Raw genomic sequence first — 27396 nt, forward strand, 5'->3', positions numbered from 1 at the left:
TCTGGTCATACCCTCTTAACATATTACCTTGCATTGAGTCTGCTCATTATTGACTTGAGTACTCTTAGGGATTGAGGCAGTCTCGCTTTTGCATTTAGGGGATGACCCCCCCCCCAATTTTCTTGTCTTCTTGGTTATGACAGGTGCTGGGTGTAATTTGTTTCTAAAGTCTGTTCCAATGGCTTTGTTATTCTTGCAGCCAGAATTATTCTGCTATAATCATTATGGCTTTCTAAGTTGTCCTCCCCCAAATTATTTATTTTTGCTGTGTGTGTTCGCACATGCATCATGCATGCATGTTTTGATGTGTATGTGAGGCAGCACTATTGTGGAGTTGGTTCTCTGTCTACCTGTACAGCCATTTCCAGAATGGAACTCAGGTGGTCATGCTGGCAAATGCCTTTAATCTGCTGAGCCATCTCACTGGCCCAAGAAATTCTCTTGAATCCTAGTAGTATAAATTCAGTGGTAGTTACTCAATAGTGCCTTGTCTTGCAAAGTCATTTTGCTTTTGTTTGTTTTCCTGCCTTTGGCACTATTAGGCTCTTTATGTAAGAGCAAATGTAATTCATGTAGTGTTCCTTGGGAATAACTCCCTAGAATTACCGTTCTTTGGGAACAACTATCTAGAATAACCATTAAAGACCGAGGGGATGTTTATTATGTATATGCCTGCCTTTTGTCTTTCAGTAGTGCTAGAGATGGAACCAAGAGTTTTGTGTGTGCTAAGTATGTGTGTGCTTTAACCACTGAGCTATAGCCGTCCCTCCGTGCTTTTTAATTTTCTCTTTTGATACAGGATTTTGCTACCTAACCCAGGCTGGTTTCAAACTTGCAATCCTCTGGTCACTGCCTGATTTATATTTGCTTCTTACCAGATAAAAGAAATTTCCTTAGAACAGCTTTCTGAGAGCTTTAATGATTGAATATTGAAATTTAGAAAATGCTTTTTTTCTGAGTTGAAAAATTAGAGGTAACTTGTTGAATGGAACCTATTTGGTATTTCTGATGTGGAAGTTATTTTCTCTTTGTTTTGAGACAGGGTCCTCCAGTGTAGCCCAGACTGGACTAGAATTCTTCAGTGTGGGGAAGGTTGTACTAACCACATATTTTCCTCTCCATTAAATAGATTTTATCTTATTTTATTTATGTGTATGAATGTTTTGCCTGTAGTCTCCAATGAGATCAGAAAAGACCATCAGATCCCCTGGGGCTGGAGTAATAGTATTGTGAACAGCCATGGGGTTGCTGGGAACTGAACCAGGGTTCTCTGCAAAACCAAGAAGAGCTCTAAACCAACCATCTCTCCAGCTCTTCTGTTTTCAAGGAAGTTATAAGAGTTATAAGAATGCGTGCTATGTAGTGTGAGGTACACTTTGTAGGTGGGAGGTGTTCAGTCCTTACTGCTTGCAAGTTCTGTTTTCCTTTGAAACAGTTGTTCTTGGTGCTTTGTATTATGTTAGTCATGAGCCATGATAAAATGCAACCTAAGCCTCAGACTTGGGGAGTTTTTATGTGCAGTATTTCAAGGTGGGAAAACTTCCATTCTCATTGTGTCTGTCTCTTCTTTAGATTAGAACAAAATTGACTTATGGCCCTATAATGTAGGAGGTGAAAAGTGAAGGAGGTGCCTAGAATCTGTTTGGTGGTTGTGTTTGCTTTTCATTTGGGTTTAAAAGTGGGTTTGGACTGTTTGAAAAATGTGTTCAGCTGTTAAGAGTGTCTATTGCTCTTGTAGGAGACAGGAGTTTGGTTCCTGGCTACGAGCAATTGCATTCAAGTGTGCTTGTATGTACGTGCGTGCATGTGCACATGCACACACACACACAGAACCAAAGATTATACAAATGAACTTCTATATAGTTAAGATTTGCTATTTGGTACAGAGGCTGTGGGGCATCACAATGGATTTAAAATCTTTTTTGAAAATGTATTATTTTATATGTATGAGTATTTTGCCTGCATGTATGTTTGTGCACCATGTATATGCCTTGTGCTAGAAGACAGCATTGGATCCCCTGGAACTGGAGTTACAGATGATTGTGAGCTGCCATGTGGTTTTTGGGAATCAAACTTGGGTTCTTTGGAAGAGCAGCCAGCACGCTTTAACATTTGAGTCATTTCTATAGTCCAGTATTGGCTTTTATCCTTTCATTATCAAGTATGTTTTTTTGTGTACACATCCACCACTGGGAGGAAAAATCCATGACAGTTACTAGAAAGGTAGATAGCTTTGGATTCTCTTTCATGACTCATGTTGCTATCTGCATTCAGTCCTTTCTCCTCCCCTGTGTTTTAGCCTTTATTTTCTATTTGTTATATTGTAACTACAAGACTTTGTTTACATATACACATAGATTAGCTAGATTCCACTTTTGAGGGAGAATGTATTTTTTTTTTCTGAGATTGTGTAAGCTTCAACATCATACATTCTAAGGCCATACGTTTTCCTGCAAATTTTGTTGCTTTAGAACTGAGTGGTATCACATGTCTCATTTACACACACACACACACACACACACCCCACAATTTTTACTGTAGGTATGTGTGGGTAAGTTTTGTCTTTGAGATGCTTATGTAGCCCAGGCTAGCCCCGGACTAACAGCAATACTTCTTAGTCTTGCCAGTTCTGGGATTACGGGCCTGGTAAGTAAGTTCATTAGTTTCTGTGCATGTGTATGTACAGCTATGTGCCTTTTTAAATGTGGGGTTGGGCCTCAAACTTAGGTCCTCAAGTACTTGATCAACTGAGCCATCTTCTCAGCCCTACTCTAAGTAAGTTTTAGTACACAAGACTTAATTTCATGTAGAGATATTTAAGACACATACCAGTTTAGAAGAAAAGGTAGTCTAGGTGTCTGAATGTTACTACAGGATGAAGTCTACTTGAGTGACTGGGTTGGTCTTCCCTTCTCTGCTTAGGCCTGTGCTATTTACTTGATTGTTTCCCCTTCCTCATTCAGGATAGTTAACTCCACTCCAATACCCACTATCTCTAGATCTATAGTTCTTCCTGCATTGCCAGTGTCATTTCTAGTACTTAGTGATACAAGATAAAATCCTTGGCGACTGCCAGCATTCAAATCCATTTCCTGTGTCTTTAGGGTTTTTGACTAGTCTTGGTGTCAAAGAACTTAAAACTTTTTTTTTTCTTTTTTCTTTTTTTTGGAGCTGGGGAAAAACTTTTTTTTTAAAAGTAGAATTTAGAGATCTTTATTCTGACAGTTTTATTTCTTATGGATTGTTCTGCCATCTAAACCATTTAAACTTTAGTGATACTTACTGTCTTATGGTTGTTACCATTGTTTCCCAAACCTTTCGACTTCTGCACATAAACATAGCTGCTTCACGCTACCTTCCTTCTCCAGCAATCTCTAGGATCCTTTAGGATTCACGTATTCTAGGTCTGCCATGCATTTGGGATCATGGCATTTGTACTAATAAGTCTTTGACATATTTTATTTGCCACCTTTGCCAGGTTTGTTTCAGGAAGAACTTATCCTATTATATTGAGTAACGTTCCATTGTACGTCTGTGGGCCATTTGGTTTGCTTTTTGTCTGATGGTTCTTCTGCTTTTGGCTGTTATGAATAATGTTATTCTGAACTGTGTAAGCATCTGAGTCTCTGTTTTCAGTTCCTTAGCATATGCACCGGGAATAGAGTGGTTGAATCCTACAGTAACAGGAACTACTGCACTGTTTTCCATAGGAGCTGCACTGTCGTATTCCCACCAGCAGTATATGAAAATGCCAGTCTCTGCACGCCCTTGGCTTTTCAGTGATAGCTGTCTTAATAAGCTTGAAGAGGAATCTAAGTGTGCTTATGATTGCTGTTTCTCTAATGTCTAAGGATGTTGCCTAACTCTTCACATGCCTGTTGGCCATTTTGTGTCCTCTGGGGAAATTTCTATTCAAATCTTTCCCCCATGTTTTAATTGGTCTGTCATTTTGTTGTTGAGTTACAAGAATTCTCTATATATGGATATTAAGCTCTAATACAGTATTTCCTTTAAACTTTTTATTTACTATTGTATGCATGTGTGCTGTGGTATGTGCATGGAGGTCAGAGTATATCTTTTTGATGTTTTTTCTCTCTGTGGATTCCAGGTATTGAACTTGGGTAGCCACGTTTGGTTATCAAGCACACTTTTACCCATTGAGCCTCCTTGAAAACCTAAAATGCAGGCTTTTCTCTGTGGTTTCTTTAGCTCTTCCATAATTAACTCTTTTGAGGTGAACATTTTGAATTGTGTTGAATTTATTAATATTTTCTTAATTTGGTTTTATGACTATCTAAAACATTTACATGGCTCAAAATCACAACTATGTAAGAAATTTATTTCCATTCCTGTTCCTGTCTGCCATTAAAGATACCAATTTTTAATTTATTTCTGGTTTACCTCACTGTATTCTGTCCTTTAACCTAAACAAGTGTATATGTCCCTTCATCTCTACCCTGCTTACTTACAAAGGTAGCATAGTCTATTTTGCCTCTTGTTTATCTTTTTTTAAATTATTTATTTTTATTTTATGTGCATTGGTGTTTTGGCTGCATATTTCTTTAATGAGTGTTTCAGATCACCTGGAACAGGAGTTACAGACAATTTTGAGCTGCCATGTGGGTGCTGAGAGTTGAACCTGGGTCCTCTGGAATAGTAGCCACTGCTCTTAACCACTGAGCCATCTCTGTACCCTCTCTTTTGTTTAATCTTAAATGAAATACCTGGTAATTTTCAATTTCTAGAGATAATTAGATAATTTAGCCTATTTTGTAGTTGTCTAATATTCTACTGTATAGGGTAATCAGCATTTTCGTTACTAAACTTTTTAATTTTCATGTTATTAATGTGTACTGCTATGCAGCATCGTAAAGTAACAGGTCCACCGTCCTGTTTCCTCCTGTATGTAGTGTGCTTTCATCGCACTCTTCTTGTGCGCTTCCATCCCTTCCTCCTCCCCAATGGTCTCCCTTCTGCTTTTGTGTCTTCCTTTGACCCCAGTCTGTAGTCTCCAATGGAAAAATAAACAAAACAAAACCATGTAGGATTTATCTGAATCTGGCCTGTTTTGCCTAACACAATGATACCATGCGTTTACTTGCAGACATGATTTTTTCTTTCTTTCTTAGTGCTGAATAGTGGTTTTTTTTGTTTATTTGTTTTTTCGAGACAGAGTCTCAACCCAGGCTGATCTTGAACTGCCTGTGCACCTAAGGATGACTTTCAGTCATCACTTTCCTCTTCACTTCCAGAGTGCTCCGATTGTAGGTTGTGCCAGCATGCTTGATTTCATAGTGTCTTGGGCATTAACTTCAAGGCTTTGTGCATGACAGGCAAGCGCTTACCCAACTGAGCTATATCTTTACTCCCCAATAGTATTTTATGTATCATTTTCTTTATTTAGACATCTGTAGATGATCAGACTGAGTCCATGTCTTTGCTGTTGTGGTGTGGCTAGAGTAGCAGTACAGGCTACGCTCATAATCTTTTGTATGCTGCCTTTGATTCTTTTGGCTACATTTCCAGAAGTGGTATAGCTGTACCATGATGGGTGTGTGTGTGTGTGTTTCTTAATGCTTATTACTATAGTGATTGCATAATCTACATTCTCAATGAGCAAATATTGTGTTCTCCCCTCCCCTCTAGTTTTTTTGAGACATGGTTTCTTTGCATATCTCTAGTTGTCCTGGAACTCATTCTGTAGACCAGACTTACCTCACAGATTTACCTGTCTCCTGCCTTCCTAGTGCTGGGATTAAAGATGTGCATCACCACCTCTGGGTGAAAACATTTGTTTCTTAAAAAAAAATTATCTGTATGTGTGCCTGCATGAGTTTATATGTGCCACATACATGCAAGTTTATATGTACCACATACACGCAGTTGCCCTTGCCAGAAGAAAGTGTTGGATCCTCTGGAACTGGAGTTAGGCAGTTGTGAGCCACCCAGTGTGGGTGCTGGGGAACTGAACTGAGATTTCTGGGAGAGCAGCAAGTATTCTTACCTGCAGAGCCACCTCTCAGCCCCTATTTATAGTAATTCAAGTCTTTGGAAGAATTTGTTAATGGAATGGTCTGGGCCAACTATAGTTTCTAAGAGATTACAGATTTAAAAACAAAGACAAATTTGTTATTAAAGAACTAATCAAGTTTTCCATTTCTTTTGTCAATTTAGGAAAGTGATTTTTTTTATATATATACATATATATGTATATATATGTATGTGTATGCATATAAAATATATTCACATTTATATAATTATATACATAATATATGTAATTTAAGACCAGTAGTTTGAAAACAGTTTTTTAAAAATGCTGTTATTGATAATTTGCTTTGTCTTCCTAGCTAGGAGTTTATGTGACAATGAAATTGTCTCAAGGATCAACTTTTGGCTTTGTTGATTTTTCTCTTCTGTAAATATGATTTTTTTTTCTTCATTGATCCTGCTTTGTTTTTTTTTCCCCTTTAAGTTTTTTCCCCTTGTTTTAAAAGATTACTAATATTCACCTTTTTCTTATGTATTTTGCATTTTGAGTTTTTCTTATCATTGCTGTAGGTACCTTACATATATTTTAGGTTGTTTTTATAGTCAGTTAAGAGGACATCAGATCCCATTACAGATGGTTGTGAGTCACCATGTGGTTGCTGGGAATTGAACTCAGGACCTCTGGAAGAGCAGTCAGTGCTCTTAACTGCTGAGCCACCTCTCCAGCCCCTTTATAGTCAGTTAAAACTAATTAATTAATTAATAATCAATGTATACTGTAGCTGTCTTCAGACACACCAGAAGAGGGCACTATATCAAATTTCAGATGGTTGTGAGCCACCATGTGGTTGCTGGGAATTGAACTCAGGACTTCTGGAAGAGCAGTCAGTGCTCTTAACCACTGAGCCATCTCTCCAGCCCCAAAACTGTCTGGATTCTAAAACAGGATCTGGGGAGGCAGTCCCCCAATCTCCAGGCATGTTTGTCTTAGAATAGCTTAGGACTCATGCTCCTGCCTCAGCATATCACTGTCACCCAGGTCTAGAATTATTCTTTTTTAAGGGCAATATTTTATTATATTCAACAGTGTATTAAAATTGTTTTATACAGTATTTATCTGTAAGTGGACACACTGCCTTCATTTTCAAGTTATGAATAATGCTGCTGTAGATATATATGTGTGCAAACTTTTGTGCTGTTTGCTTTGACTGCTTTGGGTGTAGTCAGGTTAAAATCTGGATCAATTTGTAAGTACGTTTTTAGTGTTTGAGGAACTGCTGCATGACTTTCCACACTTTTACCTTCCCAGCAGCAGTTCCCAGTGCTTCCAGCTTCTCTGTGTACAAATAATACTTGTTATTTTCCGTTTAAATGATGGGCAGCCTGATGTGTGTGAGATGCTACCTCACTGTCCTTCTGTTTTACCTACTTTCTTATTGTTTCTCTGCCGATTCCCCCCTTTCTGTCCATCTCTGGATTAATCAAACATAACATCATTGTTACTTCTGCCTATTAACATCTTTATGATGGAATATTGAACTACATGTGTACTACACTGTGTTTACCTTAATACTCAGTGTGCTACGAATTTAGACTAGGCTTGTATCATTCAGGTTCAGCATGCATTCATTCTTTTTCTTTCTTTCCCCCTCCTCCTCCTCAGTGATTGATGAGATTTGGGTTTACTATATATATACTTCTGGCTTGCCTAGAACTCAGATATCCACCTGCTTCTGCCTTCTTAGTGCTGGTATTAAAGGTGCAAGGCTTCCTCAGCTTCCACCCACATCTTGATTATTGCTTCAGGCCATTTTGTAAGGCTGTATTTAGTTGTTGTACATGGCTAGTACTCATCTTGACACCCACCCCTGTGACCTGCGCTGTCCCAGCTGCTCTGCGGTTCTCTCTGCATGTGTGCTGCTGAAGAAAGCCTGTCTATTTCTTTAATGAAGAATGAAAATCTGCTGTGGGATTCTCGGTCATCTGTTGAAAATCTTTGTTTTTCTCTCATGGTGGAGGCTGCGTTTGCTGTGGATATACTAATGATTCCTCAGTTATTTGTTTCAGGACTTTAAGGTTTTACTCCGTTGTCTTCAGTGTGTGGCATTCTATGCTGACGTTAGCTCTGTAACTTTGGTTGCTTCTTTGAGGACTGCGTGCCATCTTTCTGCCTCTCACCTCCAGTTACACCTAAACTGCTACCTACATCTGTGCCCAGATGGTAAGAATACGGACTTATGCTGTGCTCAGTGTCTGTCTAGCATTGGTGTGGTAATTTTAGAAACCTCAGTTGTGTGGTTTTTTCTTCTTTTTGACTGCCTGTCTCTATCCCTTCCTCCCTTCTTTTTCTGTCTGGTGAATGAATTTTTAGGGCTTTGCACTTGCTTGGCAGGTGTTCTGCCACTGAGCTAGAGTCACAGCCAGAGCATTTTTATTTGAAAAATCTCTTTTTTAAAAAGAGGTTTCCAGTGAAAATTGTCTGTCTTTTCATATCTTTTCTTGTATCCTCTGATACATGTGCATTGTAATTTTAATGGCCTAGTTTGTTGACACCAGTGTCCAGATTGTATAACCTTTTTGTTTTGTTTCTTTTCTTTTTACCTGTGTTTGGTCATGTGCTTCTGTTTTGTGGCATTGTAGTCTTTTGGGGTTAAATGCAGGGATAGTAGATGTGTTTGAAGAAGGTGTCTTCTGGGAGAGGCCTCACTTGCCTTTAGGTAGGCAGGGTGTGTGCTGGCCAAGGTTAGCCTACTGCTGGCAGGTGCTGAATGGAGTAAGGGCCAAGTGCTTCCTTTAGTGAGGTCTGCTATTTTTGGTTCTTTCTGGACTTTGTCTGAGAGCACTGCTTGTTTACAGTTTTTGGAAGCTTCTGGACTCTTTAGTTTTTGTTTTATTCCAACTTCTTCCCAAAGTTTTGGTCTAGCTTTTTGGCCTTTGTAGCTTTAGGATTTGGCAGGTGTCTTTGATAGAAGCTAGCCGTATACTTATACACTCTCATTTTGTTTTTCTGCTTTGTCAGACACTCCTACCTGCTTCTTTCCTCCGCTGTGGTTGTCTGCTTAGGGCCTGCAGCGATGCTCAGACTAGGTACAGAATTGCCTGAGAAACTACAGCTTTGGAGATCAGCTCTCTTTTCCTAGTTCCTTTTAAATTCCTAGTCCTTTTTCTGTTACTTTGACAACTCTTGGCTGCCTTTAAAAGTCGGATTCCTTTTTTTCTTTTTAAACTTACCTGGTTTTTCCAGTTTTCAGTGATTTTTGAACCTGTATAGCTAACTTAATTTTTGTACAGTTTGATTGACAATGGTGTATCTTTAAGTGCAGAATGGAATTTCAGATTTAGTTTTGTTTTTTTGTATTACTAGTGAGCTACCCTCCACCTTTGTTTTCTATTTGTATTCACTGTTTAATGAATTGTTTTGAATGTCACAGCCATGTTGTTATCCTAATCCTTGTGACAAGTTTCACCACAGTGGCTTTCTTAAGTCAATTGTAAGCCACAGAAATGCTTGAAAGGAATTTCTACAAGAATTGACTTGGGGTGTGTGTGTGTGTGTGTGTGTGTGTGTGTGTGTGTGTGTGTGTGTGTGTGTGTGTGTTAGTTTTGCTTGCTTGCATGTTTATTTTGTTTCCAGCTGTCTCAGGTGGCTCCTATTTTGGAGCTCCTCATCTCTTCTGAGTACCTTGGTCCTTATATCCAACATGGATCAGTTGGGTTGGGTGGCAGCAGGCATGGGCCTTCTCTACTCTGGGGGCTGTAGCTGCTCAAAAGGAGTTCTGTAAGGTCTCTTCTTAGTGGAAACAGAGTAGTGTTCCCAGAGATATGCAACTGGACAGCAAGCTGTCCAGGCAGCCCTCCAATCCAGAAGTATAGCTTAACCCTCTGTAGTCATAAAACTTGTAAAGTACTGAGAACAAAGTTACCTGTGAAATGACCACACATTGACATAATGGGTCACCCAGTAATCAGGTTTCATTGCAAATATTATATTTATAGGGGCATTCCATAACAGGGTATATGTACTGAGTGCTAAAATGTATCAAATTCTTTTCTGTTTTGGAGACAGGGTCTTATGTATGAAAGATTAGTTATAGCTGAAGATGACCCTGAATTTTTGATTTTGTTCTTCCCAGTGCTGGGATTATAGGTGTGTGTCCTCATTGTTGGGCTGGGGATTGCATCTTGGGCCCCATTCATGCGCGGCAACTGTTTTTAACAAGTTAGATCTGTATACCCTAAAACACATCAGACTCTTAAGTGGGAATAAAATCTATTTCTGAAGCTTTTGGCTTTTTGTTTTTGAGACAAAATTTCCCTGTGTAGCCCTGGCTGTCCTGGAACTCGCTCCATAGTCCAGGCTGGTCTCAAACTCAGAAATCCTGCCTCTGCCTCCAGAGTGCTGGGAGGCCACCACTACAAGGAGAGCCATACTTCTTTTAAAAGAACTGTTGCACCACACAGCCTCTGTGGATGTGACCTCTCCCCCTGGAGCTCTCAGCTAGTAGTTGTTTCCTATAAACCTGATTTAAATAACCCTAGGAACACAGGCCTTTATTCTTAGAAATGCTTAGATTGTACATGTAACATTCTCGAGTTTCCCATAGAAGGTGTGTGTTAGGGAACACGAGCCCTAATAAGAGAGTAAAGAACTGAGCGAGTGAGGCAGACATCAGAGAGAAAGGAGAGGGAGGACTCTTCATGCCTGGGTTAGAGAACTGTGCAAAAATTGGGGTTAACCTTTACTCCCTTTTTCTTTATCTGAGCTAAAACTAGCATTGAACTGTTTAAGTGCTGTGGTGTAACTGATTTAGAGAGTTGTGGTAGCTTCACTTCGGGTACATGTCTAAAGTGGAGTTGGCTTTTTTAAAATGATTTTTATTTCATCTACATTTTCTTTCTTTTCTTTTTTTTTTTTCTTTTTTGGTTCTTTTTTTCGGAGCTGGGAACCGAACCCAGGGCCTTGCGCTTCCTAGGCAAGCGCTCTACCACTGAGCTAAATCCCCAACCCCTACATTTTCTTTTTTGGCTTATATTTATGTATGTTTGAGGGCATTACAGACTGGAATTACAGACAGTTGTGAACTGTCTTGTCGGTGCTGGAATTAGAACCCAGGTTTTCTGGAGGAGCAGCTGAGACATGTACAGCGGTAACTTTGAGCAGCCTGTTTGGAAGGTTCGTCTTGAAGCTTGCAGTCCAGGAGGAGAAGCTGTCCTGATGAATTTAAACAAACTGCTCTTGAGACAGTAACCCGAGTAGGAAGACTGGGGTCTCGGGTAGTGTAAACAGTTTTAGAAGTGAAGCAAAGCCTTCCTGAGAGAAGGATCAGAGGTTAGCAGTGCAGATAAGTTTGTAGGTGCACTCTATCAGTCCAACTTTGTCCGGCTACTTTTCTGCGCTTGGAGATTGACTGGGTCGATGCCCTCTTGTGGTCCATTATCAAAATAAATAGCACAAACGCAAATAAGCACAGGAGCGCTCACCCACTGCATGTTAAACCTTCATTCTTTACAGACTAACATTTAAAAAGTAGTTTCTGAGGAAAGCCATTTTTTTTTTTTTGGCACAGTCTCATGGCCTTACAATTCATCACGCATAATTTTTGACCTTTTATGACAGAATGTGTGAGTGCAATGCTGAGGAGGATGCAGAGAAGTGGCAGTAGTGACTGCAGGTGCAATAGCCCTTCTTGCCACCATTACACTGTGCCAGGTTGGAGGCAGGCTTGTCCAAGGGATGGTGCGCTTAAAGTCAGGTAGTTGTAGCTTAAAGCTGATTCATGTGGTCACTTCCAGGATGAGTTACTTCATCTCAGAGAGCAGGCTTCCTTTCCTCAGAAAGAGGTCATTGGAGTGTTTGAGTGGACTCTCATATGACATCTTGTTATAAATCTTAGTTCTGTACCTAAGTGTACAGATTGGGTTGTTAATGATAATTTGTTTAAACTGGTGGGTCAGGTCAACCTCCCTTTTCTTTACTGTGGCCTTATTGCTGTATTATTGTGTAAACATTTATAAATGTGTAGTTCTTAAAGAATTTCCTAGGTTAATTATTTTAGTACTGTTCTACCAAGTAACTTTTTATAAAAATATTACAGTGACTTTTTAGGTATAAGTTTGCACACTTTAATATTTAACAAAACAAGACAAAGCTGGCATCAGTTCTTTCATAGGGACCTTACTCTTGTGGAGGTCAACAAAATGATGAAAATACCTTTTATTGTTTGCTTGTTTTTGGAGACTCGCCTACAGAATCAAGTCCCTGTCTTATTCTTACTCATTCACTATTATAAGAAATTAGCGTGAGTTCCCTGGCAGAAGAAATTAAGTTGGTGTTACCTTTACAGAAAAGTCAGTTTTTAAAACTCAGGTAGGTATATTCAGCTTTGAATATGGATTTTCTCTTGTTTAGATTTTTTCCCTTGGTAGTTAAATTAAAAACATCTCAAAATATAACATTTGATCACACACACACACACACACACACACACACACACACTATGTCCATATATGTGCATATACATATTTTAAAAAGATGCTTACAAATATTTAAACTTGGCCATAAGAGACTCACTACCCAGTTATCCATGCATTTCCATATCTGCCTCCTTTGAAAAATTTCCTGATTGCCAGGCTCCTACTTCTGTTTGTGCAGTGTGTCTGGTGTTCTAAATGTGGAATCCAGAAAGACTGTACACGTAAAGCAGTATTTTGGTAGTGAGAATGTCGTGTGTACATTATGAAATGGAGTTTTGTTGCTGGTCTTTCTTTGGATATCTGCCTAGGGAGACTATTTCAGGAAAGAAAGGGGTGGGGAGTGGGGAAGCGTGACCAGAGCCAGGCAGAGGAGCTGTGTGGGTGATGGCAAGAACACATGCCATGCTACCAGTGGCTTGTTTTTAAACATAAAAAGCATGCGTGCCAAATTTACATATTTACTAATTAAAAAGGCTTCCTGGAAACATTAAGTAGACTATCTTCCATAACCTTTAACACCATCACTAATGGATATAGCCTAGAAAATTTCATCGAAGGTCCTTTAAATAATGTAAATGATTATGAATATGTAACTAGTTAATATGCAGCTACGAAAGGATTATCATGTAGAGGTTAATGAACACTCTGCTCTTACGGGTTGTAGAGCTTTTTTTCCCTTGTGCTTTTGGCTCTCTTCATGCTTGGAAATGCTTGTGCTAGGACTGGGAACACCCTGACTGTTTTGGGGTCTCATCTTAATGGGGTTCTTAAAAAGAAACTTCTTAAAAATTTTTGCAAGGATTTGGTTTTTTTTTTTTTAATTTACATTTAATTTTGTTTGTCTTTTGTAATTACTGCCAGATCAGAAACAGTGATATGGACTGATGTGGTTTAGTGGACTCTTCCAGATGTTAAGTCAGTTACATATTGCCACTGTTATTAAGTGTTGCTGTGTGCTTGATACTGTAGATCTTCATTTGGGAGGGATTTTGTGCTGAATTATGTGCAGTATCGCCGGTTATCTGATTACAGCATGTATTTTGATTCAGGATTGCTGCCTTAGTATTTAAAATGTCTAAAAGGGAGGGCATTTATTTCAGGAACTAAATGTTATGATAGAGGAATTTAGAGACAACCCTTAAAGAAATTGTGATTTTTTTTTTTTTTTTTGAGTGAGACATTTTGTACATACAAGGGGATTGGCTCTGAGAGCCTGAAGCTGAAGCTGCTGCTGTCTTCCCATGTGGCCTCTGCATTCTACCTTTTGTGCTTTAGTTTCTCTAAAGTGGTTCTTTAGTATGTGAAAGTTTTTTAAAAAATAGGTGATTTAGCAATTTGTGAAAATAATGTTAACTTAAAAATTTATACCTAATTGTGTTATTTTTCTAATCATAAGTTTCCTGTGCAAATATGACAGTTTTGTTTTGTTTTTAGAATTTGAGAATCTACTGAAATATATTAAAGGAAAACAAGTAACTTTTATGTTTAATTCCATTCTTGCAGTACTATAAACAGCTTAGACTGGGTGTCAAGTGTCTATAATTTTATTGTAATTTACTGGTGGGGGAAATGAGCTGTTCAGAGCATCCCGTTATCCCAAGTATTTCTTCTTAAAAACATAGTAGAAAAATAAGTTCATTTTTAATACATCAGAATAAAAATCACAGGTGAAAACATTTGGAGATAAGCTGACAAAATAAAATATTTTCACTACTGTCATTTTTTTTCCCTGCTGAACCGTGGATGTTACATTGGTTTCTTGTTATTTATAATATTCGTGTATTCTAGAAAATATGTAACATTGAAAATGGTCTGTAGATTGTACAAAATGCTAGTTATCTTATATCATATGTCACCTAATAGTTATGAAGCAGGTTTTGTACCAAAGTCTGAATTGGAAAGCTGTAATTTGTTCTGCAGTTATCAGCCTGCGTTAGAGGGCTGTGATAAAGTGCACTGCTTAAAAACCAACATCCTCATCTCTGTACCTCTTGACAAATAAAAATGTACACAGAGATGTTAGTGAATCTGTTAAGACATTGTTGTAGCTTTCTGGCTGATTTTCTATCTCTGTACCTAGCCCTGTGTTTTCATGAATAGTTGTCTGTTTTCATGACAGGTGGTCACTAACTGCCAAGAGAAAATCCAGCATTGGTGAGTGAAAGACGCTTTATTATAATTCTGAAATATAGAGGAAGTCACTTGTATTTAAATATTGATGTGTACTGGGGTATGGGTGTGTGCATGTGTGTGTTTGTGTGCATGTGTCTGTGTACATGTATGTGTTGGGGAGAGAGCCGGAGAGCAGCAATTGACATTTGGTGATCTCCATTTTGAATGCCTTTTGATACTAATTTACATTGTCTTTACTCTTCTCTGAGTAACATATTTATCATTTCTCTAAAATTTTGCCACCTTTTAATTAAAAAAATTGAATAATAATATTCTCATTTTGAAGTGGAAACTGAGACTTTAAAAACAACTCGGAGGGTATTTCTTAATGTCTGTAGTAGAAAATAATTGGAATCAATTGTTTAAAAAATAATGTTGGAAATAGGGTACAGATAGATTTTTTTCCAAGTTTGAAAAAGCTAATCAATCTGCATTTTAGAGCCTGCTTTATGGCCTGCCCCCCTTTTTTTAAAGAGAGAAAGAAAGCATGTCTGTTTTGATGTGCTAATCTATAGTTAATAGGACAATGCCTGGTAAATAATGTGCTTTCTCTTCTATCGCTTCTGAGGAAAACGCTCAATTTAATGGTGAATAAAATCTTATATTAGGAGTTGTCATGAGGTATGGCTGTTGATCTTACAGATATCAAATTACAGTCTATCCATGCTGTGTTTACGAAGATTTTACTGAGAGAACAACAGGAGCTGTCCTGATTATTGTCTGCAGGGTTATTGCAAAATCGTCATAACTGCCCCTTTAGTGGGGAGATTAAACCTTCGGTTATACACCATCAAGCATATAATATTTTAAATTTATTTTAAAAGGCATTTTCTTCATGCCTGAGAGATCTCCAAGGAAATAATTTATAGTTAGTGTATATCAAATGTTTTTGGTTTAAATGCACATAGGCTGCAAGCAATGGATAAGAGTGAAGATCAGTGCAATCTGTACCCATCATCTTATTCAATTTGGACTATTGGCTTGCAGAAACCAATCTAAAACTAATAATACTCTCTTTATAAATAAAAATCCAGGACTTCATTAATTTTCAATAAATGCAGCATTGTAATTGCATCCACTGGTAGTGTAGGTCTGTCAGCATTTCCATAATGGACCGTTCACTTTGCACTATGTATTCAGTTTAGCTTAAAATGTGAAGTGTGTGCAAGACCTTGGCCAGAAAAGGCTTTTCTTTTGTAGATTTGGCCAAAGTGACTTATTTATGAGTAACCCTTAGAGGCAGTTTCATTCTGTGGACATGTGTGTCTTGTTTTTGGTGACAGGTTTAGGAAATAAGAGGATGAATTCACTCTGAACAGACTCCAGCATATACGAACCTGCGACTTGCTTCTAGGTGGCTTAGTGAAATCCTTCCTCTGGCGGAGAGAGTTCTTGAGGATAACAAACATGTTTTTGTCTTTCTATCCACATAGTCTTTTCTCCATGTTTGGCACAGAATAGCACTTAATGTTGAATAGGTGAAATTGAAATCTGTGGTTGTTTTATCTACACTGTTTTATTTATAAACAGCACCACCATGTACAGGCTGAGAGTAGTGACAGGCAGAATCCTGATGGCAGAGCAGTCTCAGACCCTCAGTCTCAATTCCAGTGTGCTAAAAGGCTTCCAACTGCAGAAGGCTGGCACATTTGCCTGTAGAGTAATTTCAGGTTTATTGTACCTTGTCTATATGTTAAAGATAACAATTCTTTTTCCCTTATTAAATCTCTTTCTGCTCTGAATCCCTTCTGACAGGATTTAGGAGACAGTATTTTGTTTGCTTTTAAAGAGAATCTGTACATATAGTATCATGTTTTAAAGAGAATCTGTACATGCAGTGTCATGTTGTTGCAAGAGTCTAAGTGACCAGTCAATTCTGAATTCATGTTTATGTTTAGAAATTGAAACAAAAGTGTTCACTTTCTTAAAAACGTCAGACAGTAGGGATCTGGAGGTTTAGCATTATGCTATCTTTACATCTCACACCTTCTGACAGAAGACATTCCTGCGTGGACAAGTCTGAGCTGATATTTACAACCTAAAGACCCAGCCACAGGAGGGCTCCTAGTAAGACTAAAAGAGAGATCAAGGCAGTTTGTGTACCATTTGCTGGCATGTTGGAATAAATGAAGAGGAGCTCAGAAACTGGAGCCATTCTTAAGCACGCCTTAGATACAGTTTTAAAAAGCATGTTTCTTTTAAGTTTTTGACTCTTGACATTAGCCAGTCTAAAGTGCAGTGTAGGTAGCTGTGCCCTGGTCTTTATGGGTATCTCCTAATGTAAGAAGAAAAGCTTAAAGAAATGATTTTAAAGATGCAGTTCTTTTCCTAGGGGTGTTGATGTGTAATTTAAAAGGGTTCTTTTATTTAGAGACAAACAGGGTAAAATTCAGGCTTCAGAATACTCTCTCTCTCTCTCTCTCTCTCTCTCTCTCTCTTTCTCTCTCTCTCAAAATATTGAACAAAAAGTAAAAGTCTTTTGTAGAAAACTAGGAATGAAAGTAGTCTGGTACTGTCTTAGGACCTACCTAGAAAATTAAATTCTAGGATGCTGGTGAACTGAGGAATTAATAGTATTTGTTCAGATAAGAGCAAATAAAAAAGGAAATATTTGAACCCAGTAGATAAGAATTGCACAGCATTCTTTTAGCACTAATGGTGGTTTTCAGCTTAGTCAAGATTTAAGTTTTCTTTCTTTAATTAATAAAACTTTTTAGCTTGGCAGTGGTGGTGCACACCTTTAATCCTAGTACTCAGGAGGCAGAGGTGGACAGTTTGAGGCCTGCCTGGTCTACAGAGTGAGTTCTAGGACAGCTAGAGCTACAAAGAGAAAACCCTGTTTTGAAAAACAAACCAAACCAAAACACTCTCCCCCCTTTTGCCTATTATTTTTATTTCACACGGGAAAATAAGGTGTTACAGGCTATAATTACTTTCTTGTTAAATATGAATATGATGGGGTTGGGGATTTAGCTCAGTGGTAGAGTGCTTGCCTAACAAGCGCAAGGCCCTGGTTCGGTCCTCAGCTCCGGGTGTGTGTGTGTGTGTGTGTGTGTGTGTGTGTGTGTGTGTGTGTGTGTGTGTGTGTGTGTGTGTGTGTGTGTATATATATGAATGTGAGGTTTACTGTTTGGTCCATTTAGAGCTAGCTATCTTGTTGGGGGATTATTTATGTCTGTCTTTATTCTAAATTCTCGAACAGCTTTTGGAGTCACAGGCCTGCCTTTGCATTCTGTCGTTTGCAGTCTTGAGCACTTACACTAAGGACACATCCTTTTCTTCCAGACAGTTACACTACCACTGACTCACAGGGCTGCAGTGCATGTTCAGCCTGTCACTCAGGAACTAAGATTAGATCTAAATCTTTCTGGAAAGTTTGAGATGTCACATAAATAAAGAAAAATAATAAAAACCTTAGTGTTTTGTACATGTTTGTGGATGTTTTATAGCTGTGCTATCTTATTTATCTGGGTTTTATCTTCCACTATGTCCCAGGCTGGCCTAGAACTTGTGCCAGTCCTCCTGCCTCAGCTTCCCAGAGTGCTAGAGTAGAATTGTACCGTGCCCAGACATGCAGAGAATAAGGCAGAGAGTTGGCCTTATCGGTATATTCTTGGAGCTTGTGCATGCCTGTCTTCAGTAAGTTTTGTGATGAAGCGTTTTAAACAGGTGGTAGAGCAGAGTGGTCAGTCTGTAGGTGCCTGTCATTTAGTGTCAGTAGTTGGTTTATCTGAATGGCTTCATTTGAATATTGCATCCATCTATTCGCAGTGTTTGCAATGAGTCTAAGACTAGCATTGGTAGCACAGGCCTGATATCACAGTATTAGAATTCCACCGTCCAAGTTTAAGGGCATCCTGGGATAGTGGGGCCTGTTAGCTCTGCCTGCTCTGTCTTTGTGGCATTCTCCTAGCATTCTTTTACATGACATGGAAGCTGCAAGGCCACATTATGGTGTTCAGAGGAACTTAGAGAGGCAGCTAGATTTAGAACATGAAACAATGACTGCTATCTCTTGCTAGAGCAAAGAATGATTCCTATTTGCTGGGTCTTACAAGAAAGATTCATTACTCTGTGTTGCTTATGGGCTTGAATAAAATAGTGCTTATGGATGGGGCACAGTCAATAATGTGCACAGAGGTCTTGTTTATAACCATAAATTATATGCAATGGTGTAGAAATAGCTTGCTTAGAGCTGGAAAGGGATTGCTCAGTGGTTAGAACACAGCCTACTCTTGTAGAGGACCTGAGTTGGGATTCTAGCCATCCACACCAGGAAGCTGCAGACTGCCTGTAACTCTAGTTTCAGGGTATCCAATGCCCTTGGTCTCCTTGTGCACCCACATTCATGTGCACAACCACCATACATATAATTAAAAAACACCTTATTTCCTTTAAAACTTGTAAGTGGATTTGGGTAGTGAAGAAATCTAGTATTAAATCACACAAAGCCAACTTAAATGAAAATATAGTATTATATTTGTGCATGTGTTTAATATTCAAAGAGTAGCTTAAGGTTTGACAAATTCAAAAACCACTTGAGCATATGAGTTTGAGAAAGAAATTGTAAAACAAATGTTTGATACTTGTTACTTTTTAAAAGAAAAGTGGATAAAAAATTTGGGGAAACTAGTTTCTGTTACAGTTTATGGTCACAGTATTTAGTGGGAAATATAAAAATATGAATAGCGAAAATCTTAAGTCTTTCTAAAAGTTCCTCTTTACTAATAGGAAAAGGGGAAACAGCGTATATGCTTGTATCACATGCACACATCCAAACACACGTGTAACTGTAGAGAGCATATGTTTGACTGTTGTTGTTGAGGGAAGAATCTGCCTCACAAACAACCTCCTTTTTTTTTTTTTGGAAGACAGGGTCTTACCTGGTATCCCAAGGTGGAGTGTGATTTCCATGGAACCCAGGCTGCTCCCAGAGTCCCAGTTATCCTCCTGCCTTAGCTTCCCAAGAACTAAGACTTAAAGTATAAGCTACCCCATCAGTATCTCTGAATATTTCTAACAATTCCTGTGAATAACTGAAAGTGTTTTCCTACAACCTTCATAAGTATGAATATGAATTTATTTTATTTTGTCTGAAATACTGGTCTGCATATTTGCAGAAATACAATGATGGCTTCATTCTTCAGTGCTTGATAAATTGGGAAGCCAATTTTTCAGAGTTCTTATTTAATAGACTGTATTTTTGGTACTATTTTGTATAGAACCTTCTTTTGTTTTTTTCTTATTTCCTCTTTTTCTCCCCTTTCCTTCATCCCTTTGAGTGAAGCAGAGAAGACCGCAAAATTGACATAGTACCTGCTTTTGCCATTAGAGTCGGGCAGTTACTACCCCGAGGGATGGGGGGGAGGAAGAGTGGGTACAGTGCACACACATACATCCCTTACTCTGTCTCTAGCTTTTTCCTTTCCTTTTTTGGTGGTGGTTGTTTTTACCATTATCAAACACCATCTGTCCCATTCTCTAGTTTGGGGATTATGTTTGAGGATTTCTGTATGTAGTGTTTTAGAGAAAATGGTTTTTATTTTATGTTGTGAGCGCCTACATACGTGTATGTGCATCACCTGTGTGCCTGGTGCCTCTGAAGGCCGGGTGCCTCTGGAACTGGAGTTACCACCAGGTGGTTGTTGGTCACTTGACCTAGGTAATGTGGCATGAACCAGGTCCTCTGGAAGAACAGTAAGTCTCTCAACTGCGGAGCCACCTGGTCCAGCTCCTCTACCCTGAATGAGTTTACATTTTTATTCTGACTATAAGGTAAATATATGATTAGTTATTATAGAAAGGTCATAATAAAATAGTAAAGGTAAATTTACTTATAACTGAAACTAATTTTTTTTCCTGGTATTTTAAAAACATTACTTTCAGCTTAGTGGTTATGTGTATTTGTGTTGTGGAGTTCAGATTAGAAATTATTTTACTTTTCCCTTTTTCTTTAATGATTTCTAATTTATAATTTGAAATTAGTACTTTTAAGCGTCCCTAAGCCTTTGTGTTATACTTTTGAAAGTAAGAAAATTAGTTTCTGGGGTGTTTTAGGGGAATTTTCTCTCAGAGTTTACAGTAATATTAAAAACAAACAAACAAACAAACAAACCAGTGAAATGGCTCAGCAGGTATGAGAACTTGCTGATCTTGCAGAGGACAAGTTCTGTTCCTAACCACTCATGTTGGGTTCCAGTAGCTTATAACTCCATCTGCACATATGCATATAGACATACAAGTGCATGCACACACAGAGGTAACTTTTTATAGTCTCATTTATAACTTTTTGGGATACTGTCTTTGATGATATTTCCAGCATCTAAGTTTTTTGGTTCACAGCTCCTGGGGACTTGCTTAAGTCCAGGGACTGTCTGGGAAGCCAAGGGTTTGTTAGCTGGCATTTTTCTTTTTTTCTTAACTTTATCAGAAAACCACAGCTTACACCTTGAAGTTGTTGTTTTGTTTTTTGTTTTTTGTTTTTTCATTTATTCTTTAAAAATCAGAACAAACAAACAAAAAGAACAATGCACTGTTGATAACGCTCACACAAGTTTCTGTGTAAGGATTGCAGTGCATGGCGCACAGCTGGGTCCCCACAGTCCGGAGCTCTGCCTCTGCCTCTGAGGCCCAGCAACCAGATTCTATCATTCCTTGAGTCCTGTGGGGTGTTAGTGTCTGCCAAGTGCAGGAAAACGCAGCCGTACAGATCGATAGACTTGTAGTTTTTTTTTAATAATTCACATTAACTCATAAGCAAATGGTGAGTTTTTTCCAGTTGTTTTTATTGACTTTTGAGTTAAAGATAATTTTGACTTTAAATACTTTGTAGATTAAGAACTAGTATTGGCATTATTTTTCTCTTTTAAACTCTGATAGGAGCTTTGACCTGTGGGAGTATGTGAAAGTCTCTGTAAACTCCAGAAAATGAATTTTCTGTCATAGGAACAGCAGCCTAGATCACCACTCCAAGGTGGCCATAATGATCACTGCTTCCTGAGAGATTGTGAAAGTGTGGGAACCTGAATTGATGCAGCAAAGGCTACGGGTTAGGGAGATTTAAGCAGAGCTGGTACAGATATTCAGACTGAGAGATGATTCTCTACTTTTGTGATATGTTCCCCCCTTCAACTCATAACAGGAGCATGTGTCAGTCAGAGGAAGTCAGAGAGATGAACAGGACATAAAGATTACATGTAAATTGGCAACTTGGGGATTTCTTTCAAAGACCTCTTTGCTTTTATGTAATTTTAGAGTATCCCCCTCTTTTACTTCACATCTGATTGTGTTCGTAGAGCAAAGTATTAATTATGAATGAAGAAACAGGCATTTAGGATAATTGACAAGTCTCAGGTCACACGTCCATGTGGTGGCTGTGGAGAGAGCATGCATGGGAACATATTCCTTGCAATTCACTGTGTGTGTCCCTTGTGCTGGAGCCACTGTGAAAAGTTAAATGTAAGAACTCTAGTGGATTGCTAGTTGGATCTGCCTTTGTTAAACTAATTTTGAAAAATTATTGGCTATTTTTTAGATTATTTTTAATGTTTTCTGATGACTCATGAAATCATGAAACACTAGGAACATGTGTTAGGTTGCCAGCTAATTCTGATGAGGTAAACTCTTAGGTATGACGCACTTATAAAAAGGAATATGTCTCCATTTTGCCTTGTTTTTTGGGGGTAAATTTTAATTATTTAAGTGAAGTCACTAAGCATTTTGCAGTGACCATTCAGGAAAAGAGGTAACAGTGCCTCCAATTTCATACAAATATATTTAAATTCTGAATGAGGAGCATTCCTTTCCCCACTAGTTTGTAGACAAAATTATTCTTTCTCTCAAGAATGTTCCTATTTTGTCATGTATCTTGACAGCTTTCTTAGACTTAGAGGACAGTGAAGAAAGTAGTTTCTTACTGTAGAGAAATCTCTGCCTGTACCATTCCTGAACTGAACTTTTATTTTCTTAATTCTAGAGGTGGCTCAGGCACTCCTCACACCAGTGGAACTTTAATGCAGAGGGACTGTAAATTTTAGAAGGCTGCCGGGTTTGAGTGTTGGTCTCTGACGTAGCCCAGAGCTCTGTTGCCGAGCAGTGGTGACTGTCTAGTGAACTGGATTGAGAGTAGGCGTTCTTTGGTGCTTATAGGACAGTTCTGAAGTGCTGACAATGAGCTAAGTAGCTTCTGTTGACCTCTGTACATTTCAGAAGCTCTAGGTTTCGCTGTTTGTTAGAGACAACTTTTGGCTATAGATCATAACCCACATATTGTGGTAATGTAAAACCCTTTCTTTTTAAGCACCTTATGGTGTCTTCTGCTTTTTTGTTTGTTTATCAGGTTAGGAAAAGAGAAAGAAATAATGGGAGACTTCCTCCAAGAAGACAGTTTAGTGCTAGTATTTTCTGCTAGTTGTCTTGCTATTTAAGTACAGTGGGAAGACTCTGCACTTCTCATCAGAGGTTTCATTTCATCGTCTAACGGTGGAGATGCGAGCCTGCTCCTGCCTGGAACAAGGGATTCAGTGCTTACTTGCTCTTTACAAAGTGGTTCCCGGAACAGGAAGGCTTAGTATTTCTTCATGCTCTTCTGTATCCTCTAAATAATTGGTTACCGAAATTTTCATCTGCATAGGACTGTGCAGGTGAACCTTGATTATATACCACCTTTCTTACTCATCAATCTGTTCTTTCTGAGGCATTTCAGAGTCAGTCATTGGCATGCTTCATCTTTTAACACACACACACACACACACACACACACACACACACACACTCTCACTCACTCACTCACTCACTCACTCACTCACTCACTCACTCACTCACTCACTCACACCTTTTAGCTTTAGCTTGCTCTTTCAGACTTACACTTCTATGAAAATAAAATTTCCCGTAGGGTCTGTCCTGATCTTAATACTTTAAGGTTAGGGCTAGTTATAGACATACTTTGTTTGCTGCTGCCTTTTTAAAACTAAAGGTGTTTCACAGAGACATGTAGACATGGCCAGCAAGGTTCAAAAGAAGCTTTTTATTTTTTTAAAGCATGCTATTCAGTTAGGTTATAGTCCTTATTTCTATGAAGACTATTGCGTGAAGCTATTTGGTATGAAGTAGGCTTCTTGAATAAAACGTTGAAGTTTAGAATTGAAGGCTGGTAACCTTGGTGTGGCACAAGCCATTCAGCCCAGCTACTGGGGCTGAGGTAGGAGGATGGCAGGTTCAAGGTCAGCCTGGGCAATTTAGTAAGACTGCGTTTCAAAATAAAAAAATAAAAAGAGGGCTGGGAATGTAAGTCAGTGGTAGAGCCTTTGCCTAGCATATAAAACCCTTGGTTCAGTCTGTAAAGCCAGGAATAGGGTTGATAGTTGTACTGAATATAGTCTTCATCAAATACAGTGAAGACAAACAGGAGTAAGTGGGTTTGAGAGGCTTGCTCTAACTATAGCTAGGCTTTGTTTTCCATTGGAAGAAACAGTATTTTAGGTAATTATCTTTTGGTTGCTATATTTTAATAAGACTAAAGCACCTAACATTTATATGTTCAAGAAATAAAGTTGACAGAGATGTGTTAATATTTGGGGTGCAGATACTCTGCTCATCTTCTCCAGTCTTTAACATTAGTTATTAAGACAATTCGTATTGAGGCTAGAAAGACAGCTAAGTGCTTTAGAGTACTTGTTGCTCTTGCAGACTCAATCCCCAGAACCCACATGGAGGCTTACAGCTCTCTGTAGCTATAGTTCCAGGGGATCCAGTTCCCGCTTGTGACTTCTGAGAGTACCAGTCATGCATGTGGTGCATAGACTTATATGAAGGCAAAATGTCCATATTTTAAAAAATGCCTTTGATCCCAGCACTCAGAAGAGAGAGGCAGGTGGATCTCTGTGAGTTTGAGGCCGATATGGTCTATAAAGTGAATTTCAGGTTAGCCAGAGCTGTTACACAGAGAAGCCCTGCTCTAAGTGGGAAAAAAGAAAGACAACTTGACTTTTTGTGGTTAGATACATGGCTCAGCATTAAAAGCTCCTAGTGTTCTTACATAGGATTGGGGTTCAGCTCCCAAAATACATATGCTAGTTTATAACTGCTTGTAACTCTAGTCCCAGTGGATCTGATACACCATTTTGTCCTCCTTGGGCACTGCATACATTGTAGGCAGATTCTTCTACATTTAAGCAAATTGCATATATGCTGCATAGGCATGTGATGTTTTAAAGGGATCATTGGTCTTGTGTATTAGAGGGTTGTGGAGATCACATTTTGTTAATTTCTGGTCCTGAACATTTTATCCAGAATGTAAAGGGATTTCTTCAAGGTATGTGGCTAACCTCCCTTCAAAAAGTATTTCTGCATTACTGCACTTTAAATCCTCTTCCACTTTCTTTTTCTGCTTTAGAAAATAATTCAAAATATAGCAACTCTAGTCTTAGATTAGATTTTCTAGTTTGTCCACATTTTTGTTCTAGAGAGAATTATTAATGAAGGTTAAAGCTGAGTATTCATTTGGAAATACTGATTGCTGACATTACCTTGGTTGAACTTTCTGTTCTCTGAGGGCACACGAGATTTCTTTTTTAAGTGTCTTTTTGTAGATTACCAATGTAAGACATGCTGAATGCTAACTTTAATTGGACCTAATCAGAAGCGTTAGCTAGTGGATAGATAGTCCTTGAGGTTTTACCCAGTCTCAGTCTGAATCACAGAGGCTGTTAGTATTCCATAGATTAATGAGCATCTGTGATCTCTTGGTACTGTATCACATCTTCTTGTTTATTACTCATATTGACCCTGTCTCCAAAGCCTCTGGATGGTGAAATTCAGCTGTTCCGTTATCTCTCAGTAAGTCACACTGTCCAGTTGAATGACTAAGTTAAGTGGGACCTGATCTTAGTGCTTAATAATCTTTTCTGAAAATTATGCTTTTCTGAAATTATGAGCTTGTGAACAGATATTTTTCCAGTTTAAACTTGGAAGAAGCTAAAGGTAATAGGTGTGAGTGGAGTTGGAGGGCTGGTATTCATTCACTCTCTGCTTTGACTTTAAAACTGTGGTTCGTCTGAGGCCTGGTCCTGGTGTATATAGTCCATTCAGGAAGGCTTTTTGCCATCTTGTCCATATAAAAATGTAACCAATGGATAATTTATTTAAGAAATAGAATAATAGGGTCTAAGAAGGTGGTTGTTTTACATACCAGCAGGAAAGACCTGAGTTCTGATCCCCAGTGCCACATAAAGAAATGGGTGCATACCTATAGCTCCAGTTCTGGGGAGTCAGAGACAGGAAGACTCCTGGAGCTTGCTAGTCAGCTAGTCTAGCTGAATTGGTGAGACCCCCACCCCCCACCCCCATCTCAAAAGTAAGGTAGAAAGTGATCGCAGACTCTAGTGTTCATCTCTGGCTTTCACGTGTGCCTGTGCACTCTGTCACAAAGATACACACAAAAGAAATACCATAGTAGACAGTTTATTATTTTTTTTAAATAAATAAAAGTTTTGGGGAGAGTTTATACAGAGTACTTGAACTGGTTAAGAGCACTGGTTGCTCTTCAGAGGTCCTTGAGATCAATTTCCAGCAACCAAATGGTGGCTCACAACCATCTGTAATGGGATCTGATGCTCTCTTCTGTTGTATCTGAAGACAGCTACAATGTACTTATATATAATAAATAAATCTTAAAAAAAAAAAAAAAGAAAGAAAAAAGAAATCGAGAGTTTGTGTGAGAATAAGAAGCCCTAGGTTAGCTGGGTGTCTGCTTTGAGGATACAGGAGACTGGCTCTCTCCAGTGTTTCTTTCCTGTTTTCTTTCTGTGCTACCTTGTATAAGAGAAAAATGTTGAATGACATTATTGCTGGAGTTTTTGGTTTTTTTCAGAATAAATAGCAACACACATGAAATTCCCTGGGATCGTAAGACCGAGTGGATACTTTTTATTAATTATGCTCCTACTGCTGTAGTGGAGCTAAGGAGTCCATTGGCATCAACGCCACAGTTTGTAGCAGAGTCATTTTTATTATTTGGGTGATTACCTACATGGCACAGGATACATTTTAGTCTGACAGGATGCTTTCCTTTAAATTACTTGGTGAGCTTATTGTTTTTGTTATCTTTTTAGAGGATAGTTTAGTGCTCTAGAGTTATTTGCAACATCCATCAGAGCAAAGAGTCCTTAGGAAACTTGACCTCCAAAGAAGTTTCATCTCAGCATAGGCAAACGCTTCAGCTCAGGAAGAGGGGCAGTTGATTCCCGGTAGGCTGAAGCCCCGTGGAGGAACAGTTTGGACACATGCTACTCTCTGCTCCAGCAAGGTCACATTGAGTCACATCTTAGGGTTGTTTAAATGGATTCACCCAATCCCTTTTCCCCTTATTTTCTTTGAGACAGGATCTCATGTAACCCAGCAAGCTGCCTTTGAACTCAATATGCAGCCTAGAAAGACTCCTGATCCTCCTGCCTCCTATTCCCTAGTTTTGAGGTCACAGTCATGAGCTACCACGACTGGCTGGCAGCTGTTTTCATACACCACGGAACAGATTTCAGAGACTAGTTGAAATGCTTTTGGCATTACTGCTTCCTCAATTTTTTTCTGTTTGTGACTGGATTTCTTACCTTGTTCACATCAGAAGAGTTGATGACACTGGTTTTGGGCTTAGATTCTCTGATAAGGACTGAAGCCCCTGATGCCTTCTTATGCTCATAGCTCCCCTGTACAGTCCTGTTTATTTACCCAGAAGGTATATATCTGATGTGTCTTCTCAGTGTGAGT

At 38.7% G+C, this 27396-nt stretch overlaps 1 protein-coding gene and 1 pseudogene across 2 annotated transcripts in view; one reads left to right on the plus strand and one right to left on the minus strand.

The window, feature by feature from the left end:
* The window catches only part of LOC116893360, a 545263-nt pseudogene that overhangs the window by 116301 nt on the left and 401566 nt on the right, over positions 1–27396 (minus strand).
* Positions 1–27396, plus strand: part of Uri1 (URI1 prefoldin like chaperone) — a 57100-nt gene that overhangs the window by 6415 nt on the left and 23289 nt on the right. For both annotated transcript variants that reach the window (XM_032893835.1, XM_032893836.1), the window contains exon 2: positions 14582–14616. In XM_032893835.1, the coding sequence (XP_032749726.1) occupies positions 14582–14616 (35 nt within the window). The remainder of the gene's footprint in view (positions 1–14581; positions 14617–27396) is intronic.

The sequence above is a fragment of the Rattus rattus genome, chromosome 2 (genome assembly GCF_011064425.1).
Source record: "Rattus rattus isolate New Zealand chromosome 2, Rrattus_CSIRO_v1, whole genome shotgun sequence".
NCBI lineage: Eukaryota > Metazoa > Chordata > Mammalia > Rodentia > Muridae > Rattus > Rattus rattus.